Below are 22168 nucleotides of genomic sequence, written 5' to 3'. Positions count from 1 at the left end.
ATACAGAGTAGGTGACAGTTGCCTGTGTATTGGGAGGAGTGCAGAGTGCTGTATACAGAGTAGGTGACATATGCCTGTGTATTGGGAGGAGTGCAGAGTGCTGTATACAGAGTAGGTGACAGATGCCTGTATATTGGGAGGAGTGCAGAGTGCTGTATACAGAGTAGGTGATAGATGCCTGTGTATTGGGAGGAGTGCAGAGTGCTGTATACAGAGTAGGTGACAGTTGCCTGTGTAATGGGAGGAGTGCAGAGTGCTGTATACAGAGTAGGTGACAGAGGATGCCTGTGTATTGGGAGGAGTGTAGAGTGCTGTATACAGAGTAGGTGACAGATGCCTGTGTATTGGGAGGAGTGCAGAGTGCTGTATACAGAGAAGGTGACAGATGCCTGTGTATTGGGAGGAGTGCAGAGTGCTGTATACAGAGTAGGTGACAGATGTCTGTGTATTGGGAGGAGTGCAGAGTGCTGTATACAGAGTAGGTGACAGATGCCTGTGTATTGGGAGGAGTGCAGAATGCTGTATACAGAGTAGGTGACAGATGCCTGTGTATTGGGAGGAGTACAGAGTGCTGTATACAGAGTAGGTGACAGCTGCCTGTGTATTGGGAGGAGTGTAGAGTGCTGTATACAGAGTAGGTGACAGTTGCCTGTGTATTGGGAGGAGTGTAGAGTGCTGTATACAGAGTAGGTGATAGATGCCTGTGTATTGGGAGGAGTGCAGAGTGCAGTATACAGAGTAGGTGACAGATGCCTGTGTATTGGGAGGAGTGCAGAGTGCTGTATACAGAGTAGGTGATAGATGTCTGTGTATTGGGAGGAGTGCAGAGTGCTTGATATAGAGTAGGTGACAGATGCTTGTGTATTGGGAGGAGTGCAGAGTGCTGTATACAGAGTAGGTGACAGATGCCTGTGTATTGGGAGGAGTGCAGAGTGCTGTATACAGAGTAGGTGACAGTTGCCTGTGTATTGGGAGGAGTGCAGAGTGCTGTATACAGAGTAGGTGACAGTTGCCAGTGTATTGGGAGGAGTGCTGTATACAGAGTAGGTGACAGCTGCCTGTGTATTGGGAGCAGTGCTGTATACAGAGTAGGTGACAGATGCCTGTGTATTGGGAGGAGTGCAGAGTGCTGTATACAGAGTAGGTGACAGTTGCCTGTGTATTGGGAGGAGTGCTGTATACAGAGTAGGTGACAGATGCCTGTGTATTGGGAGGAGTGCAGAGTGCTGTATACAGAGTAGGTGACAGATGCCTGTGTATTGGGAGGAGTGCAGAGCGCTGTATACAGAGTAGGTGACAGCTGCCTGTGTATTGGGAGGAGTGCAGAGTGCTGTATACAGAGTAGGTGATAAATGCCTGTGTATTGGGAGGAGTGTAGAGTGCAGAGTAGGTGACAGTTGCCTGTGTATTGGGAGGAGTGTAGAGTGCTGTATACAGAGTAGGTGACAGATGCCTGTGTATTGGGAGGAGTGCAGAGTGCTGTATACAGAGTAGGTGATAGATGCCTGTGTATTGGGAGGAGTGTAGAGTGCTGTATACAGAGTAGGTGACAGATGCCTGTGTATTGGGAGGAGTGCAGAGTGCTGTATACAGAGTAGGTGACAGCTGCCTGTGTATTGGGAGGAGTGCAGAGTGCTGTATACAGAGTAGGTGATAAATGCCTGTGTATTGGGAGGAGTGTAGAGTGCAGAGTAGGTGACAGTTGCCTGTGTATTGGGAGGAGTGTAGAGTGCTGTATACAGAGTAGGTGACAGATGCCTGTGTATTGGGAGGAGTGCAGAGTGCTGTATACAGAGTAGGTGATAGATGCCTGTGTATTGGGAGGAGTGTAGAGTGCTGTATACAGAGTAGGTGACAGATGCCTGTGTATTGGGAGGAGTGCAGAGTGCTGTATACAGAGTAGGTGACAGATGCCTGTGTATTGGGAGGAGTGTAGAGTGCAGTATACAGAGTAGGTGACAGATGCCTGTGTATTGGGAGGAGTGTAGAGTGCAGAGTAGGTGACAGTTGCCTGTGTATTGGGAGGAGTGTAGAGTGCTGTATACAGAGTAGGTGACAGATGCCTGTGTATTGGGAGGAGTGCAGAGTGCTGTATACAGAGTAGGTGACAGATGCCTGTGTATTGGGAGGAGTGCAGAGTGCTGTATACAGAGTAGGTGATAGATGCCTGTGTATTGGGAGGAGTGCAGAGTGCTGTATACAGAGTAGGTGACAGATGACTGTGTATTGGGAGGAGTGCAGAGTGCTGTATACAGAGTAGGTTACAGCTGCCTGTGTATTGGGAGGAGTGCAGAGTGCTGTATACAGAGTAGGTGACAGATGCCTGTGTATTGGGAGGAGTATAGAGTGCTGTATACAGAGTAGGTGATAGATGCCCGTGTATTGGGAGGAGTGCAGAGTGCTGTATACAGAGTAGGTGACAGATGCCTGTGTATTGGGAGGAGTGCAGAGTGCTGTATACAGAGTAGGTGACAATTGCCTGTGTATTGGGAGGAGTGCTGTATACAGAGTAGGTGACAGATGCCTGTGTATTGGGAGGAGTGTAGAGCGCTGTATACAGAGTAGGTGACAGATGCCTGTGTATTGGGAGGAGTGCAGAGTGCTGTATACAGAGTAGGTGACAGATGCCTGTGTATTGGGAGGAGTGCAGTATACAGAGTAGGTGACAGATGCCTGTGTATTGGGAGGAGTGCTGTATACAGAGTAGGTGACAGATGCCTGTGTATTGGGAGGAGTGCTGTATACAGAGTAGGTGACAGATGCCTGTGTATTGGGAGGAGTGCTGTATACAGAGTAGGTGATAGATGCCTGTGTATTGGGAGGAGTGTAGAGTGCTGTATACAGAGTAGGTGACAGATGCCTGTGTATTGGGAGGAGTGTAGAGTGCTGTATACAGAGTAGGTGACAGATGCCTGTGTATTGGGAGGAGTGCAGAGTGCTGTATACAGAGTAGGTGACAGATGCCTGTGTATTGGGAGGAGTGCAGAGTGCTGTATACAGAGTAGGTGACAGTTGCCTGTGTATTGGGAGGAGTGCAGAGTGCTGTAAACAGAGTAGGTGACAGATGCCTGTGTATTGGGAGGAGTGCTGTATACAGAGTAGGTGATAGATGACTGTGTATTGGGAGGAGTGCAGAGTGCTGTATACAGAATAGGTGACAGATGCCTGTGTATTGGGAGGAGTGCAGTATACAGAGTAGGTGACAGTTGCCTGTGTATTGGGAGGAGTGCTGTATACAGAGTAGGTGACAGATGCCTGTGTATTGGGAGGAGTGCAGTATACAGAGTAGGTGACAGATGCCTGTGTATTGGGAGGAGTGCAGTATACAGAGTAGGTGACAGATGCCTGTGTATTGGGAGGAGTGCTGTATACAGAGTAGGTGACAGATGCCTGTGTATTGGGAGGAGTGCTGTATACAGAGTAGGTGACAGATGCCTGTGTATTGGGAGGAGTGCAGAGTGCTGTATACAGAGTAGGTGACAGATGCCTGTGTATTGGGAGGAGTGCAGTATACAGAGTAGGTGACAGCTGCCTGTGTATTAGGCCGGTCACAGGTAGTGTCCGTGGTACAGCAGCCTCCATCCCCCCCGCCATGTAGGATGCTGTGACAATGCAGTATGGGGGAGGTGCTTTCTCCCTCCCCCCTGTTTTGTGTCAGATCTCGGGCTCTCCATCCAGCAGTAACAGCTTCTCATATCTGGGCAGCGTCTTTCTGTCAGGATGGGCCCCTGTATCCTGTTGGTGGCTGTCACTGTCTGTCTGTCTGTCCCGGGCACTCTCAATAAGGTCAGTCTCTTTATGTCTTCAGCGTCTCTCTCTCTCTCTCTCTCTCTGATCATCCCTCCCTTTGTCCCTGGGGTGGTCTCTCATCATCTGTCCGTGGTCCTGCTCATCTCGCTGACCATCGCTCTCCCCAATCCCACCCCATCTGCATCACCCCGTCCCTTGTTCTAAGGACCCTCTCGGAGGTCTCTGTGTCCTGGGGGTGGGGGGGCGACCCCTTATTATATCATTGCGTTCCTAAGAATCATTAATGTAGTCTTATCCTCCCGATGGTACGGCGCAATGGAATATGCTGGTGCTATATAAGTAAACGTTGATAAATATATCCCCTCTGTGCAGGAGGACAGCTCAGAGCTGGTAATTGGTGACATGTAATTAGTATTTGCATTTCCCGGCCTGATCCAATATTATATCGATTCCACCTATTGTGGCCCCCCGAGGCCCCGGGATTAGATGGCCCCCGTTATGACGGTACCATATGACTCATCCCCTTGTAGATGGGGTGCGATGCTCTGGGAGCTCCTGCAGAGCATGATTATCTCATTATCAGTAATGACATTTTCTGCAGTGGCTGCTGGGTGGGCATTAGTCAGAGATACAGAGGCTCCAGTGGCTGCTGGGTGATGGCTGCTAATTAGCGGACACTGGGAGACCGCTGCTAGGGAGGCTGGGGGCGTCTGGTAACAAGAAGTGTGTAACCAAGGGAATATAGCTTCATATGCAATGCCTGCCCAGGTGTACAGAGACGTATACACAGCCTCAGGGGGAGAGGTGTACGGGTGTACGGAGACGTATACACAGCCTCAGGTGGAGAGGTGTACAGGTGTACAGAGACATATACACAGCCTCAAGGGGAGAGGTGTACAGGTATACAGAGACGTATACACAGCCTCAGGGGGAGAGGTGTACAGAGACGTATACACAGCCTCAGGGAGAGAGGTGTACAGAGACATATACACAGCCTCAGGGGGAGAGGTGTACGGGTGTACGGAGACGTATACACTGCCTCAGGGGGAGAGGTGTACAGAGATGTATACACAGCCTCAGAGGGAGAGGTGTACAGAGATGTATACACAGCCTCAGGGGGAGAGGTGTACGGGTGTACGGAGACGTATACACTGCCTCAGGGGGAGAGGTGTACAGAGATGTATACACAGCCTCAGAGGGAGAGGTGTACAGAGATGTATACACAGCCTCAGAGGGAGAGGTGTACAGAGACGTATACACAGCCTCAGGGGGAGAGGTGTACAGAGACATATACACAGCCTCAGGGGGAGAGGTGTACAGAGACATATACTAGTGATGAGCGGGTTCGGTTTCTCGGAAACCGAACCCCCCCGAACTTCACGCTTTTTACACGGGTCCGAGGCAGACTCGGATCTTCCCGCCTTGCTCGGCTAACCCGAGCGCGCCCGAACGTCATCATCCCGCTGTCGGATTATAAGGAGCCGCGCGTCGCCGCCATTTTCACACGTGCATTGAGATTGATAGGGAGAGGACGTGGCTGGCGTCCTCTCCGTTTAGAGTAGACTAGAGAGTAGTAGAGAGTAGAGACACTTGATTTACTAATTTTGGGGAGCATATTAGGACGGAGTACTACTTGCTGATAGTGTGACCAGTGACCACCAGTTTAATTAATCCGTTCTCTGCCTGAAAAAAAACGATACACAGTGTGACACAGTCACATACCATATCTGTGCTCAGCCTCAGTGTGCCCTCAGTGTGCTGCATCATCTATGTAATACTGTATATCTGACTGTGCTGAGTGCTCACTGCTCACACAGCTTAATTGTGGGGGAGACTGGGGAGCAGTTATAGCAGGAGTACATATTTTAACAGTGCACACTTTTGCTGCCAGAGTGCCACTGCCAGTGCCAGTGTGACTGACCAGTGACCACTGACCACCAGTATATTGTGATTGTCTGCCTGAAAAAGTTAAACACTCGTCGTGTGGTGTTTTTATTCTATAAACGCATTCTGCTGACAGTGTCCAGCAGGTCCGTCATTATATAATATATACCTGTCCGGCTGCAGTAGTGATATATATATATTTTTTATATCATTATCATCCAGTCTATATTAGCACTACAGCAGACGCAGTACGGTAGTCCACGGCTGTAGCTACCTCTGTGTCGGCAGTCGCTCGTCCATCCATAATTGTATACCACCTACCTGTGGTGTTTTTTTTTTTTATATCTTCTTGATACTAGTAGCTTACTTTAGGAGTCTGCAGTGCTGAGCTGACAGTGTCCAGCAGGTCCGTCATTATATAATATATACCTGTCCGGCTGCAGTAGTGATATATATATATTTTATATCTCATTATCATCCAGTCTATATTAGCAGCAGACGCAGTATGGTAGTCCACGGCTGTAGCTACCTCTGTGTCGGCAGTCGCTAGTCCATCCATAATTGTATACCACCTACCTGTGGTGTTTTTTTTTTTTCTATCTTCTTGATACTACTAGTAGCTTACTTTAGGAGTCTGCAGTGCTGAGCTGACAGTGTCCAGCAGGTCCGTCATTATATAATATATACCTGTCCGGCTGCAGTAGTGATATATATATATATTTTTTATATCATTATCATCCAGTCTATATTAGCAGCAGACGCAGTACGGTAGTCCACGGCTGTAGCTACCTCTGTGTCGGCAGTCGCTCGTCCATCCATAATTGTATACCACCTACCTGTGGTGTTTTTTTTTTTTTTTCTATCTTCTTGATACTACTAGTAGCTTACTTTAGGAGTCTGCAGTGCTGAGCTGACAGTGTCCAGCAGGTCCGTCATTATATAATATATACCTGTCCGGCTGCAGTAGTGATATATATATATTTTATATCTCATTATCATCCAGTCTATATTAGCAGCAGACGCAGTACGGTAGTCCACGGCTGTAGCTACCTCTGTGTCGGCAGTCGCTAGTCCATCCATAATTGTATACCACCTACCTGTGGTGTTTTTTTTTTCTATCTTCTTGATACTACTAGTAGCTTACTTTAGGAGTCTGCAGTGCTGAGCTGACAGTGTCCAGCAGGTGCGTCATTATATAATATATACCTGTCCGGCTGCAGTAGTGATATGTATATATATTTTTTATATCATTATCATCCAGTCTATATTAGCAGCAGACGCAGTACGGTAGTCCACGGCTGTAGCTACCTCTGTGTCGGCAGTCGCTCGTCAATCCATAAGTATACTAGTATCCATCCATCTCCATTGTTTACCTGAGGTGCCTTTTAGTTGTGCCTATTAAAATATGGAGAACAAAAATGTTGAGGTTCCAAAAATAGGGAAAGATCAAGATCGACTTCCACCTCGTGCTGAAGCTGCTGCCACTAGTCATGGCCGAGACGATGAAATGCCAGCAACGTCGTCTGCCAAGGCCGATGCCCAATGTCATAGTACAGAGCATGTAAAATCCAAAACACCAAATATCAGTAAAAAAAGGACTCAAAAATCTAAAATAAAATTGTCGGAGGAGAAGCGTAAACTTGCCAATATGCCATTTACCACACGGAGTGGCAAGGAACGGCTGAGGCCCTGGCCTATGTTCATGGCTAGTGGTTCAGCTTCACATGAGGATGGAAGCACTCAGCCTTTTGCTAGAAAAATGAAAAGACTCAAGCTGGCAAAAGCACAGCAAAGAACTGTGCGTTCTTCTAAATCACAAATCCACAAGGAGAGTCCAATTGTGTCGTTTGCGATGCCTGACCTTCCCAACACTGGACGTGAAGAGCATGCGCCTTCCACCATTTGCACGCCCCCTGCAAGTGCTGGAAGGAGCACCCGCAGTCCAGTTCCTGATAGTCAGATTGAAGATGTCAGTGTTGAAGTACACCAGGATGAGGAGGATATGGGTGTTGCTGGCGCTGGGGAGGAAATTGACCAGGAGGATTCTGATGGTGAGGTGGTTTGTTTAAGTCAGGCACCCGGGGAGACACCTGTTGTCCGTGGGAGGAATAGGGCCATTGACATGCCTGGTGAAAATACCAAAAAAATCAGCTCTTCGGTGTGGAAGTATTTCAACAGAAATGCGGACAACATTTGTCAAGCCGTGTGTTGCCTTTGTCAAGCTGTAATAAGTAGGGGTAAGGACGTTAACCACCTCGGAACATCCTCCCTTATACGTCACCTGCAGCGCATTCATCATAAGTCAGTGACAAGTTCAAAAACTTTGGGCGACAGCGGAAGCAGTCCACTGACCAGTAAATCCCTTCCTCTTGTAACCAAGCTCACGCAAACCACCCCACCAACTCCCTCAGTGTCAATTTCCTCCTTCCCCAGGAATGCCAATAGTCCTGCAGGCCATGTCACTGGCAATTCTGACGAGTCCTCTCCTGCCTGGGATTCCTCCGATGCATCCTTGCGTGTAACTCCTACTGCTGCTGGCGCTGCTGTTGTTGCTGCTGGGAGTCGATGGTCATCCCAGAGGGGAAGTCGTGCTCGTAAGACCACTTTTACTACTTCCACCAAGCAATTGACTGTCCAACAGTCCTTTGCGAGGAAGATGAAATATCACAGCAGTCATCCTGCTGCAAAGCGGATAACTGAGGCCTTGGCATCCTGGGCGGTGAGAAACGTGGTTCCGGTATCCATCATTACTGCAGAGGCAACTAGAGACTTGTTGGAGGTACTGTGTCCCCGGTACCAAATACCATCTAGGTTCCATTTCTCTAGGCAGGCGATACCGAAAATGTACACAGACCTCAGAAAAAGACTCACCAGTGTCCTAAAAAATGCAGTTGTACCCAATGTCCACTTAACCACGGACATGTGGACAAGTGGAGCAGGGCAGACTCAGGACTATATGACTGTGACAGCCCACTGGGTAGATGTATGGACTCCCGCCGCAAGAACAGCAGCGGCGGCACCAGTAGCAGCATCTCGCAAACGCCAACTCTTTCCTAGGCAGGCTACGCTTTGTATCACCGCTTTCCAGAATACGCACACAGCTAAAAACCTCTTACGGCAACTGAGGAAGATCATCGCAGAATGGCTTACCCCAATTGGACTCTCCTGTGGATTTGTGGCATCGGACAATGCCAGCAATATTGTGTGTGCATTAAATCTGGGCAAATTCCAGCACGTCCCATGTTTTGCACATACCTTGAATTTGGTGGTGCAGAATTATTTAAAAAACGACAGGGGCGTGCAAGAGATGCTGTCGGTGGCCAGAAGAATTGCGGGACACTTTCGGCGTACAGGCACCACGTACAGAAGACTGGAGCACCACCAAAAACGCCTGAACCTGCCCTGCCATCATCTGAAGCAAGAAGTGGTAACAAGGTGGAATTCAACCCTCTATATGCTTCAGAGGTTGGAGGAGCAGCAAAAGGCCATTCAAGCCTATGCAACTGAGCACGATATAGGAGGTGGAATGCACCTGTCTCAAGCGCAGTGGAGAATGATTTCAACGTTGTGCAAGGTTCTGCAACCTTTTGAACTTGCCACACGTGAAGTCAGTTCAGACACTGCCAGCCTGAGTCAGGTCATTCCCCTCATCAGGCTTTTGCAGAAGAAGCTGGAGACATTGAAGGAGGAGCTAACACAGAGCGATTCCGCTAGGCATGTGGGACTTGTGGATGGAGCCCTTAATTCGCTTAACAAGGATTCACGGGTGGTCAATCTGTTGAAATCAGAGCACTACATTTTGGCCACCGTGCTCGATCCTAGATTTAAAACCTACCTTGGATCTCTCTTTCCGGCAGACACAAGTCTGCTGGGGTTCAAAGAACTGCTGGTGACAAAATTGTCAAGTCAAGCGGAACGCGACCTGTCAACATCTCCTCCTTCACATTCTCCCGCAACTGGGGGTGCGAGGAAAAGGCTCAGAATTCCGAGCCCACCCGCTGGCGGTGATGCAGGGCAGTCTGGAGCGACTGCTGATGCTGACATCTGGTCCGGACTGAAGGACCTGCCAACGATTACGGACATGTCGTCTACTGTCACTGCATATGATTCTCTCCCCATTGAAAGAATGGTGGAGGATTATATGAGTGACCACATCCAAGTAGGCACGTCAGACAGTCCGTACTTATACTGGCAGGAAAAAGAGGCAATTTGGAGGCCCTTGCACAAACTGGCTTTATTCTACCTAAGTTGCCCTCCCACAAGTGTGTACTCCGAAAGAGTGTTTAGTGCCGCCGCTCACCTTGTCAGCAATCGGCGTACGAGGTTACATCCAGAAAATGTGGAGAAGATGATGTTCATTAAAATGAATTATAATCAATTCCTCCGTGGAGACATTGACCAGCAGCAATTGCCTCCACAAAGTACACAGGGAGCTGAGATGGTGGATTCCAGTGGGGACGAATTGATAATCTGTGAGGAGGGGGATGTACACGGTGATATATCGGAGGATGATGATGAGGTGGACATCTTGCCTCTGTAGAGCCAGTTTGTGCAAGGAGAGATTAATTGCTTCTTTTTTGGTGGGGGTCCAAACCAACCCGTCATTTCAGTCACAGTCGTGTGGCAGACCCTGTCACTGAAATGATGGGTTGGTTAAAGTGTGCATGTCCTGTTTATACAACATAAGGGTGGGTGGGAGGGCCCAAGGACAATTCCATCTTGCACCTCTTTTTTCTTTCATTTTTCTTTGCGTCATGTGCTGTTTGGGGGGTGTTTTTTGGAAGGGCCATCCTGCGTGACACTGCAGTGCCACTCCTAGATGAGCCAGGTGTTTGTGTCGGCCACTAGGGTCGCTTAGCTTACTCACACAGCTACCTCATTGCGCCTCTTTTTTTCTTTGCGTCATGTGCTGTTTGGGGAGTGTTTTTTGGAAGGGCCATCCTGCGTGACACTGCAGTGCCACTCCTAGATGGGCCAGGTGTTTGTGTCGGCCACTTGGGTCGCTTAGCTTAGCCATCCAGCGACCTCGGTGCAAATTTTAGGACTAAAAATAATATTGTGAGGTGTGAGGTGTTCAGAATAGACTGAAAATGAGTGGAAATTATGGTTATTGAGGTTAATAATACTTTGGGATCAAAATGACCCCCAAATTCTATGATTTAAGCTGTTTTTTAGGGTTTTTTGAAAAAAACACCCGAATCCAAAACACACCCGAATCCGACAAAAAAAATTCGGTGAGGTTTTGCCAAAACGCGTTCGAACCCAAAACACGGCCGCGGAACCGAACCCAAAACCAAAACACAAAACCCGAAAAATTTCCGGTGCTCATCACTAACATATACACAGCCTCAGGGGGAGAGATGTACAGAGATGTATACACAGCCTCAGGGGGAGAGGTGTACAGAGACATATACACAGCCTCAGGGGAGAGGTGTACAGGTGTACAGAGACGTATACACAGCCTCAGGGGGAGAGGTGTACAGAGACATATACACAGCCTCAGGGGGAGAGATATACAAAGACGTATACACAGCCTCAGGGGGAGAGATGTACGGGTGTACGGAGACGTATACACAGCCTCAGGGGGAGAGGTGTACAGAGACATATACACAGCCTCAGGGGGAGAGGTGTACGGGTGTACGGAGACGTATACACTGCCTCAGGGGGAGAGGTGTACAGAGATGTATACACAGCCTCAGAGGGAGAGGTGTACAGAGATGTATACACAGCCTCAGAGGGAGAGGTGTACAGAGACGTATACACAGCCTCAGGGGGAGAGGTGTACAGGTGTACAGAGACGTATACACTGCCTCAGGGAGAGAGGTGTACAGAGATGTATACACAGCCTCAGGGGGAGAGGTGTACAGAGATGTATACACAGCCTCAGAGGGAGAGGTGTACCGGTGTACAGAGACATATACACAGCCTCAGGGGGAGAGGTGTACAGAGACATATACACAGCCTCAGGGGGAGAGATGTACAGAGATGTATACACAGCCTCAGGGGGAGAGGTGTACAGAGACATATACACAGCCTCAGGGGAGAGGTGTACAGAGACGTATACACAGTCTCAGGGGGAGAGATGTACAGGTGTACAGAGATATATACACAGCCTCAGGGGGAGAGGTGTACAGAGATGTATACACAGCCTCAGGGGGAGGTGTACAGAGATGTTTTTACAGCCTCAGGGGGAGAGGTGTACAGGTGTACAGAGACGTATACACAGCCTCAGGGGGAGAGGTGTACAGGTGTACAGAGATATATACACAGCCTCAGAGAGAGATGTACAGGTGTACAGAGATGTATACACAGCCTCAGGGGGAGAAGTGTACATGTGTACAGAGACGTATACACAGTCTCAGGGGGAGAGGTGTACAGAGACGTATACACCGCCTCAGGGGGAGAGATGTACAGAGACGTATACACAGCCTCAGGGGGAGAGGTGTACAGAGACGTATACACAGCCTCAGGGGGAGAGATGTACAGAGATATATACACAGCCTCAGGGGGAGAGGTGTACAGAGATGTATACACAGCCTCGGGGAGAGGTGTACAGAGATGTATATTTAGCCTCAGGGGGAGAGGTGTACAGGTGTACAGAGATGTATATACAGCCTCAGGGGGAGAGATGTACAGGTGTACAGAGACGTATACACAGCCTCAGGGAGAGAGGTGTACAGGTGTACAGAGACGTATACACAGCCTCAGGGGGAGAGGTGTACATGTGTACAGAGACGTATACACAGCCTCAGGGGGAGAGGTGTACAGAGACGTATACACAGCCTCAGGGGGAGAGGTGTACAGGTGTACAGAGACGTATACACAGCCTCAGGGGGAGAGGTGTACAGAGACACATACACAGCCTCAGGGGGAGAGGTGTACAGAGACGTATACACAGCCTCAGGGGGAGAGGTGTACAGAGACATATACACAGCCTCAGGGGGAGAGGTGTACAGGTGTACAGAGACGTATACACAGCCTCAGGGGGAGAGATGTACAGAGACGTATACACAGCCTCAGAGGGAGAGGTGTACAGGTGTACAGAGACGTATACACAGCCTATGGGGGAGAGGTGTACAGAGATGTATACACAGCCTCAGGGGGAGAGGTGTACAGGTGTACAGAGACGTATACACAGCCTCAGGGGGAGAGGTGTACAGGTGTACAGAGACATATACACAGCCTCAGGGGGAGAGATGTACAGGTGTACAGAGACGTATACACAGCCTCAGGGGGAGAGGTGTACAGAGACGTATACACAGCCTCAGGGGGAGAGGTGTACAGAGACGTATACACAGCCTCAGGGGGAGAGGTGTTCAGAGACGTATACACAGCCTCAGGGGGAGAGGTGTACAGAGACGTATACACAGCCTCAGGGGGAGAGGTGTACAGAGACGTATACACAGCCTCAGGGGGAGAGGTGTACAGAGACATATACACAGCCTCAGGGGGAGAGGTGTACAGAGACGTATACACAGCCTCAGGGGGAGAGGTGTACATGTGTACAGAGATGTATACACAGCCTCAGGGGGAGAGGTGTACAGGTGTACAGAGATGTATACACAGTCTCAGGGGGAGAGGTGTACAGAGACATATACACAGCCTCAGGGGGAGAGGTGTACAGGTGTACAGAGACGTATACACAGCCTCAGGGGGAGAGATGTACAGAGACGTATACACAGCCTCAGAGGGAGAGGTGTACAGGTGTACAGAGACGTATACACAGCCTATGGGGGAGAGGTGTACAGAGATGTATATACAGCCTCAGGGGGAGAGGTGTACAGGTGTACAGAGACGTATACACAGTCTCAGGGGGAGAGGTGTACAGGTGTACAGAGACATATACACAGCCTCAGGGGGAGAGATGTACAGGTGTACAGAGACGTATACACAGCCTCAGGGGGAGAGGTGTACAGAGACGTATACACAGCCTCAGGGGGAGAGGTGTACAGAGACGTATACACAGCCTCAGGGGGAGAGGTGTTCAGAGACATATACACAGCCTCAGGGGGAGAGGTGTACAGAGACGTATACACTGCCTCAGGGGGAGAGGTGTACAGAGACGTATACACAGCCTCAGGGGGAGAGGTGTACAGAGACGTATACACAGCCTCAGGGGGAGAGGTGTACAGAGACGTATACACAGCCTCAGGGGGAGAGGTGTTCAGAGACATATACACAGCCTCAGGGGGAGAGGTGTACAGAGACGTATACACAGCCTCAGGGGGAGAGGTGTACAGAGACGTATACACAGCCTCAGGGGGAGAGGTGTACAGAGACGTATACACAGCCTCAGGGGGAGAGGTGTACAGAGACATATACACAGCCTCAGGGGGAGAGGTGTACAGAGACGTATACACAGCCTCAGGGGGAGAGGTGTACATGTGTACAGAGATGTATACACAGCCTCAGGGGGAGAGGTGTACAGGTGTACAGAGACGTATACACAGCCTCAGGGGGAGAGGTGTACAGGTGTACAGAGACGTATACACAGCCTCAGGGGGAGAGGTGTACAGAGACGTATACACAGCCTCAGAGGGAGAGATGTACAGAGACGTATACACAGCCTCAGGGGGATAGTGTTGGATATACAGTGATAATATAGGGATGGTATTATGTTATTACAGCACCATGTGATATAGAACAGTAGTAAAACAAAATTGATGTTTACAAGTGATGATGTATTCTAAAGTCCCCTAACCCCATGCGTCAGCTAACTATTAATTTAAGAGTGCCAGCTCTGTATATTGGTGATAATATGGAATAGACCTTCTGACTGTCACCTACTAATTATTACCCATTTATTTTCACATCCAGCCTCTGGGCGTATTAACTCAAGATGATCTTGGGGTTGTTCGAAGGGTCCGAAGAAGCCTTCCGGTAAACAATCTTTATGAGGCTGACATGATGTCCTATGTACCATCAGAGGCTCTCCATAATGAACCTTTATATCCTGACCTAAGTCAAGCTATGCTGGCCAGGCTTGCCGCCTACCCTCAAGAAGAGCTTCTTGCTCGGGCCTTGGAGAGGATGGGCTCCTCTCGCAGAGGGGAATCGGCTCACGACAGTCCATCCCTGCAACAGTTAGTGGAAGAGGGTCAGAGGAGAGACAAGGAGACCATGTATCTAGCAAACCTTCTGCACTTGTGGAACCAAATCAACCAAGGCAGAGGGTACGCTGACCAGCTGCAGGGCTTCCCAAGCCCCATGCAGGCAGAGGTGGAATATCAGAGGCCGTATCAAGACTATGATGAAACTGGGGTGGTGGCCAGCCGAACAAGACCGCAGGTTGCACGAAACCAGATGGCAGAAGCGTTGCAGGGTCACTACAGGCAAAATCGGGGGTATGAAGGCCCTGCTTTACATCTGCAACCAGACGAGAACAACGAGGACGGGTATCCCATGGACGAAGAGATGTTAAGGTACGACAGAGTATAACAAAACAGAAACAACATTTTTGAGGGTCATTCCGTAGCTCAGTGGTTCCCAAACTATTTTGAATCAAGGCCCCCTAGAGTATCAGCGTTTTTGTAATTGCATCAGTAGGTCAACAATTTTATATTGAGAAATTTAGAAGAAAAAAAATATATTAAGTAAATATGCTTATCTGTCATCTTTAGGGTCAGTTATGTGGTGGTGGACAGGGCTGTACATCTGTTTGTGCCCATATTTTGTCACATGGACCATAAATAATTTGATTTGGACCTGGACCACCAACCCATGGCACCCCTGCTAGTGCCCGCGGCATCCAGTATGGGAACCACTGCCATAGCATCCATGCATCGGAGAAAGGTCAACATTATTTTCATACAAGACTGCAAATATTCTGTATCTCCAGTTTTTTTTTTTACAAAGTGATCAGCCTGTGTGTCCATCAGACACACATGGCTGATCATAAGGGCTGAATTCAAGCTCAGTCTTTACTGCCAGTAGGCAGGGGAGGCTATGCAGGAGTCGGGAACCAGAGGGAAGGCTGGATAATGCTATTTGAAGATAACGTTGTTATCACAGGGCTCCCTCCAGTATTTTTGTACAATTTGATTTTAGTAAATTCAGATGTGGTTGGAGTAGCTATCGCTTCCTTGGAAGCAGCAGTGATATTGCTGTATGGTGATGTAGCAGGAGGTGTCTATTACAAGCAGACGCCTCCTGCGTCCTAGGATGCAACATCGGATAAGTCACTCACCATCGCTCGGCTTGCGGCACCTGTTGCAGAGGCCAGGAAATCTCCGTCCAATGACGGAGATCCCTGACCTCTTTCCTCCTCCTAAAAGGCAACAACATGCCTCCATTCTGCCAAACAGAACCCATCGTGGCCCCCTCCTCGTCTGCAAAATGGCTGTAGACTGTCAATCACTGAGTCCTGTGCATGCGCAAAGTAAGAGTAATTGGTACTTTGCACCTTGCCGTAGCACATGCTATGGGATCAGAATGGGTGGTCTTCTGTATGCCGAATGTCGGGATACCGGCGCACAGTATACCGGCGCCGGAATCCCGACACCCGGCATACCGACAACTATTCTCCCTTGTGGGGGTCCACGACCCCCCTGGAGGGAGAATAAAATAGTGTGGCGCGCGTAGCGCGCCACCGTGCCCGCAGCGTGGCGAGCGCAGCGAGCCCGCAAGGGGCTCCTTTGCGCTCACCACGCTGTCGGTATGCCGGCGGTCGGGCTCCCGGCGCCGGTATGCTGGTCGCCGGGAGCCCGAGCGCCGGCATACCGTACTACACCCGATCAGAATAACCCCCAGTACCTTGGTTATGCAAACCAGCTCCTGTTGCTCCTTAGGAAAAATCTAGGTGCATTCAAGGTGCCCAGCTGGGTCCACAGCTACTTTATTGCTGGTGAGCGGACGTTCTGTGCTTCATGATTGACCTTCAAATTCTGCGTTCTGCTGCTAATTACCTGGCTGCTAGCAGTTCTGCCTTTTTCAGTATAATTGTAAGTTATTGTCTAATTATTGACCCTTTTTTTAATTTTATTTTTACTGCAGGTACATAGTGACCCGTGTCCTCTCTGCAATGAACGAAGCAGACATGCCTCAGCGCCTGGCACCCAATTCCGGCCGCCGCATGCGTCGCTCCCTGGACGACGAGCGCAGTGAAGACATCCCGCCCAATCTCCTACGCGTCAAACGCTTGGACACCGACAACGCAGTTCCAGACTACAATTCCCAAGGCTTGATGCACAGGAAGTTACTCGATGGGGAACTTGATATCCAGAGCCGACCCCAACACTTTGCTGATCAAAGGGTCACGGAGCAATTGCTGAAATACTTTCCTGAGTAGTTATGCGTAAAACCAAACACTTATACCTCCACACAATACAAACACGTCTCTTTCTCTCTCTTTCTCCACAACATACATATAACTGTAACACAGCCATCCAAACATCTGTCCAGCTATCTGTTTTCCATACACAGGTGACAACTGTCTGTAAGGTCTGTGAATTCCTCACACGGTGGTTTCTTGGTCAGTGATGGGCTGAACTAAGAGTTATTATACCCACAGACATACACACGACTATAACTTTGACCAAATTGGCTACAAACCCTAGTGCAAGCCTTCCCAAGTTATTTACCATCAACATCTGATAAGATTTGGTTAAATGTTGACTGGGACCAGCAGAAGTTCCAATTGGCCGATGATTTCTGTCTAGCACTGTGTTGGCTGGTAGGACTTTTGGTCCCTTATGTAATCTGGTCGCTTGGCCTGAGTGCTGGGTGAGGGTGACCACTCCATTCAACACTGTCACCCATGTTGGTGACCGGTATGGCTAAGGATCCAGCATCTAAAAGCTTGGGCGAGTGTCAAGACGTAAAAACAGCAAAAACAAGTATTAGGTAGATTAATGGCCTAATTTCACCAGAAACAGTATAACAATTTCAACATACCTGCCAAATCGACACTGACCACGTCAACATTCATTATGTTGACAATGATTAAATGTCAACATGATTAGAATGTTTACATCCCTTGGGGTCTAGATGACTTACCTTGTATGGCGGGTCCAGCAGTGTCTTATGGTCCAGCTGTGATTTCTGGATGACTTCCGACAATAAGTAAGATCCTAACCATCTTCCTAGTGCCTGACGTTCCTCTCCGCTGGCCTAACCCTAAGCTTCCACAGCCTAACCCTAACCTTCTCCCCAGTGCCTAACCCTATCCTCCTCTCATATAACCTAACCTTCTCCCTAGTGCCTAACCCTATCCTCCTCTCCCATAACCTAACCCTAACCTTCTCCCCAGTGCCTAACCCTATCCTCCTCTCCCATAACCTAACCCTAACCTTCTCCCCAGTGCCTAACCCTATCCTCCTCTCACATAACCTATCCCTAACCTTCTCCCTAGTGCCTAACCCTATCCTCCTCTCCCATAACCTAACTGTAACCTTCTGTGACCCAACCCTAACCTTCTCCCTAGTGCCTAACCCTATCCTCCTCTCACATAACCTAACCCTAACCTTCTACCTAGTGCCTAACCCTATCCTCCTCTCCCATAACCTAACCCTAACCTTCCGTAGCCTAACCCTAACCTTCTCCCTAGTGCCTAACCCTATCCTCCTCTCACATAACCTAACCCTAACCTTCTACCTAGTGCCTAACCCTATCCTCCTCTCACATAACCTAACCCTAACCTTCCGTAGCCTAACCCTAACCTTCTCCCTAGTGCCTAACCCTATCCTCCTCTCCCATAACCTAACCCTAACCTTCCGTACCCTAACCTTCTCCCTAGTGCCTAACCCTATCCTCCTCTCCCATAATCTAACCCTAACCTTCTGTATCATAACCCTAACCCTATCCTCCTCTCCCCTGGCCTATAACTAACCTTCCGTAGCCTAAACCTAACCCTCCCACTTGTGCCTAACCTTAACCTTACTTTAGTGACAAACCCTAACCCTCCTCTGCCGGTCCATGACGAATGTTGGCATTTCAACAATATCAACTTCATAGCTGTTGACATTATGAATTTTGACATTGTAAATATCAACATTATCCTATATCCCATGTCTGGGAATATAGGTGAATTCCAGATTCATCACAAATCTCACATCTGTATAATAGGTGGATTTTCTGCTCACCCAAGTTCATTTTCCATAATGTCAGAAACTCATTACAGAAGAATTACAGGTAAATGGATGGGTGGTACCCCAAATTTTCTTGCAAACCCAAAAGACTAGTTGACCAAATATATCTTGTTGAAGGCGTAATTATACAGGGTGGTCTCTGTGGGTCTGGGCATGGCCGGCAGATCTAGACGTGGTGCGGATAGTTCATAAATGGGATCATACCCCCGATCTGTCCAACAATGGGGGTCATTCCGAGTTGTTCGCTCGTTATTTTTTTGTCGCAACGGAGCGATTAGTCGCTAATGCGCATGCGCAATGTCCACAGTGCGACTGCGCCAAGTAAATTTGCTATGCAGTTAGGTATTTTACTCACGGCATTACGAGGTTTTTTCTTCGTTCTGGTGATCGTAATGTGATTGACAGGAAGTGGGTGTTTCTGGGCGGAAACTGGCCGTTTTATGGGAGTGTGTGAAAAAAACGCTACCGTTTCTGGGAAAAACGCGGGAGTGGCTGGAGAAACGGGGGAGTGTCTGGGCGAACGCTGGGTGTGTTTGTGACGTCAAACCAGGAACGACAAGCACTGAACTGATCGCAGATGCCGAGTAAGTCTGGAGCTACTCAGAAACTGCTAAGAAGTGTCTATTCGCAATTCTGCTAATCTTTCGTTCGCAATTTTGATAAGCTAAGATTCACTCCCAGTAGGCGGCGGCTTAGCGTGTGCAAAGCTGCTAAAAGCAGCTTGCGAGCGAACAACTCGGAATGAGGGCCAATGCCCGTATTTGTTACAAGTAAAATTCTAATGCATCGCCACTCCTGTTTATAGAGACCATAATTGGCATTGTACTGTTAAAAATGGGACGGTTGCAATACAGGCGCAACCAAGCAGCAGGTGCAAATATGTGTCCACATTCACCCGGCTGACATGGGGGCAAGATGCTGCAGAACAGCTTGCAGGACTGTCCAGCACAGCTAATTAGCATCAAATTTGCATGCTGAAGCCATAGACAAAGAAGATTGTATGACAGGAGCACCTAACGACAGGAATACCTACCACTCTTATTGTTATCCTGGGTTCTGTGCTGCCCCCTGTCTGCATAAAATTGTGATTTTATTTACCAATCAATGTCAGATAACCAGTAGATTGTGGTTCAGTCCTTCGCTACCTTCATACATATACTGAGCCCATTAGCCATACAGTATAGATCAGGGCTGGCCAAACCAGTCCTCGAGATCTACCAACGGGTCACATTTTCCAGACCACCCAGCTGGTGCACAGGTGTAGTCATTACTAATTAAGATGTGCTGCATTCATTCCTAACTGACAATTCTACAGATCTCCAGGAGGCCTGGAAAACATGAACTGTTGGTAGATCTCGAGGACCGGTTTGGCCAGCCCTGGTATAGATGGACCAGCTATATTTACAAAGCAAATATCAAGCACGTTTGATGGTCACGTGGTGTGCCAAGCCTGCAGGCCTGCCGACGGCGAAACGGTGAATGCAGCTTTAGCATCACAGGTATAGGGATCACTGGTGCCCATTAAAAAGTACTTCACTGTAGGCATCGGTGATCCGTACTCCAAATAATAATAAAGCTCATTCTCCGGGTGGATGAACGCAGCTCAGGTTGGATGCAGCCTTACAGGACCGGTTGTTACCGCTACACAAAACATCTCTTCTCTCCCACAGACCTAGAATGTATAACACAATGACAAGTTGTGCAACACACCTACATTTTGTCAATCCCCTGAGCACTTGTCTGTCCCAACGGAACCAGCATAACGCGTGTCCAGAACCGGCACAACGCTCCGCACACTAATGCACTGCAGCACTCACTGCAGAACACTGATTACACACTGTACTTCATGCAATCTCACACTGATCTGTGTTCCAATCTGTTTCTTAAGTGTGTTATTTTTTTTTAATCGTTCGTTGTCTACGCTTCTTGCATCAATGCGCACTTTGAGCTGCAAAATATAATTTATTGTATATTGTTCTGCAAACAATTGTTTAAAATTGTGCATCAACATGCGGGTCTGCACACAGACTCGTGTGTGCGATTGTATAATTGTCGTGCCTGTATATGAGGGTCAGTAAAGGAGTGATTCCAGCACAGTGTAAACATGTGTTGAGCAAAAAGATAATAAATGTCATTTATGAAGCTGCAAAACTGCAGACCCGCAGAGCTAATGATGTTTTGTGCTGTCCTTCATGTATATCTGCGCTAATGTGCCATTTACACAGGAAGTGCATTGGCTAGCGCATCATGGCGCGGTGACCAGGGCTGCCAACAGGGGGGACTGCTGGGACTCTGGTCCCGGGCCTAAACCGCGAGGGGGCCCGCATGGCAGCGCTGTGGCTTAGAGGGTCTACTATGGCTGCATTTTGGATTTGGAGCCGGAAGCGAATCAATCGGAGCTCGTGGACCGTCAGCCAATCAGGAGCGGGGGAGTGAAAGGTGAGGGGTGGTGGGGGTGGGAGGCCCTGCCTATTCTGGCAGCCCCAAGCCCCACAATATCTGATGGCAGCCCTGGTGGTGGCAGCTGCTTAGCTGGGGGATCCTTGTCACATGGCGACATAAAGACCCCTGAAGAGCTTGTTGCAAGTCACAGGGGTGTGGCCTCATAGCACGCCCCCTTCTCTCTGCAAGCCCACCAAATAGAGCACCATGAAGGCGGAGCTGCTCAGCCATTAGGCTATTACCCCTGACACTACAGATGCTTGGGAAGCAGTGGACACAGTTGCAGGCTATGCAGAATTGAGCATACGTGAAGCGACGCCTGTATTCAAACAGATCTCTTGCGCCAAGAATAGGGCTGGTGGAAGTGCCTGCTGATAATGATGACCAGAGCTGTAAGATGGCTGCCCGGCGCCCTGTGGCGGCCACGCCCCCAGACAAATTGGGGCACAGAGGAGGAGGGGCCATCGGGAGATGATGTTGCAGACGGGGCTGGGTCACCGGCGCATATAGATTTTTTTTTTTTGGGGGGGGGGGGGGGTACTGCAGAGAATGTAGGATGTAAAAGACGCTCTGGCTTGGGCTGCATCAGTGATCCGTTCTGGGCATCCTGCTAGTCAAATGCAGGGACTGTGGGGCAGAGACGGTGCTCTGTGCGGCCACGCATGACGCACACCCCTAGTTATAGCACTTGGCTATAAAACCAAGCAGAAGGGCGACTATCCGCATTTAGGGGGTAATTCAGACCTGATCGCAGCATCAAATTTGTTAGCAGTTGGGCAAAATCATGAGCAGTGCAGGTGGGGCAGATGTAACATGTGCAGAGAGAGTTAGATTTGGGTGGGTTCTTTTGTTTCTGTGCAGGGTAAATACTGGCTGCTTTATTTTTATACTGCAATTTAGATTTCAGTTTGAACACACCCCACCCAAATCTAACTCTCTCTGCACATGTTACATTTGCCCCTCCTGCAGTGCACATGGTTTTGCCCAACTGGTTTTGCCAATTTTCT

The 22168-nt window shown here is 49.0% G+C and overlaps 1 protein-coding gene across 1 annotated transcript; it reads left to right on the top strand.

Moving 5' to 3' along the window:
• Positions 1–3545: 3545 nt before the first annotated feature.
• LOC134948239 (uncharacterized) lies at positions 3546–20890 on the top strand. Its single transcript, XM_063936100.1, has 3 exons — positions 3546–3786; positions 14452–15056; positions 16627–20890. Exons 1-3 carry the CDS (start codon positions 3721–3723, stop codon positions 16919–16921), a joined length of 966 nt encoding a protein of 321 aa, XP_063792170.1. The 5' UTR covers positions 3546–3720; the 3' UTR covers positions 16922–20890.
• Positions 20891–22168: the final 1278 nt, after the last annotated feature.

The sequence above is a fragment of the Pseudophryne corroboree genome, chromosome 8 (genome assembly GCF_028390025.1).
Source record: "Pseudophryne corroboree isolate aPseCor3 chromosome 8, aPseCor3.hap2, whole genome shotgun sequence".
In the NCBI taxonomy this organism is placed as follows: domain Eukaryota; kingdom Metazoa; phylum Chordata; class Amphibia; order Anura; family Myobatrachidae; genus Pseudophryne; species Pseudophryne corroboree.
This window is presented reverse-complemented; position numbering and strand designations above follow the sequence as displayed.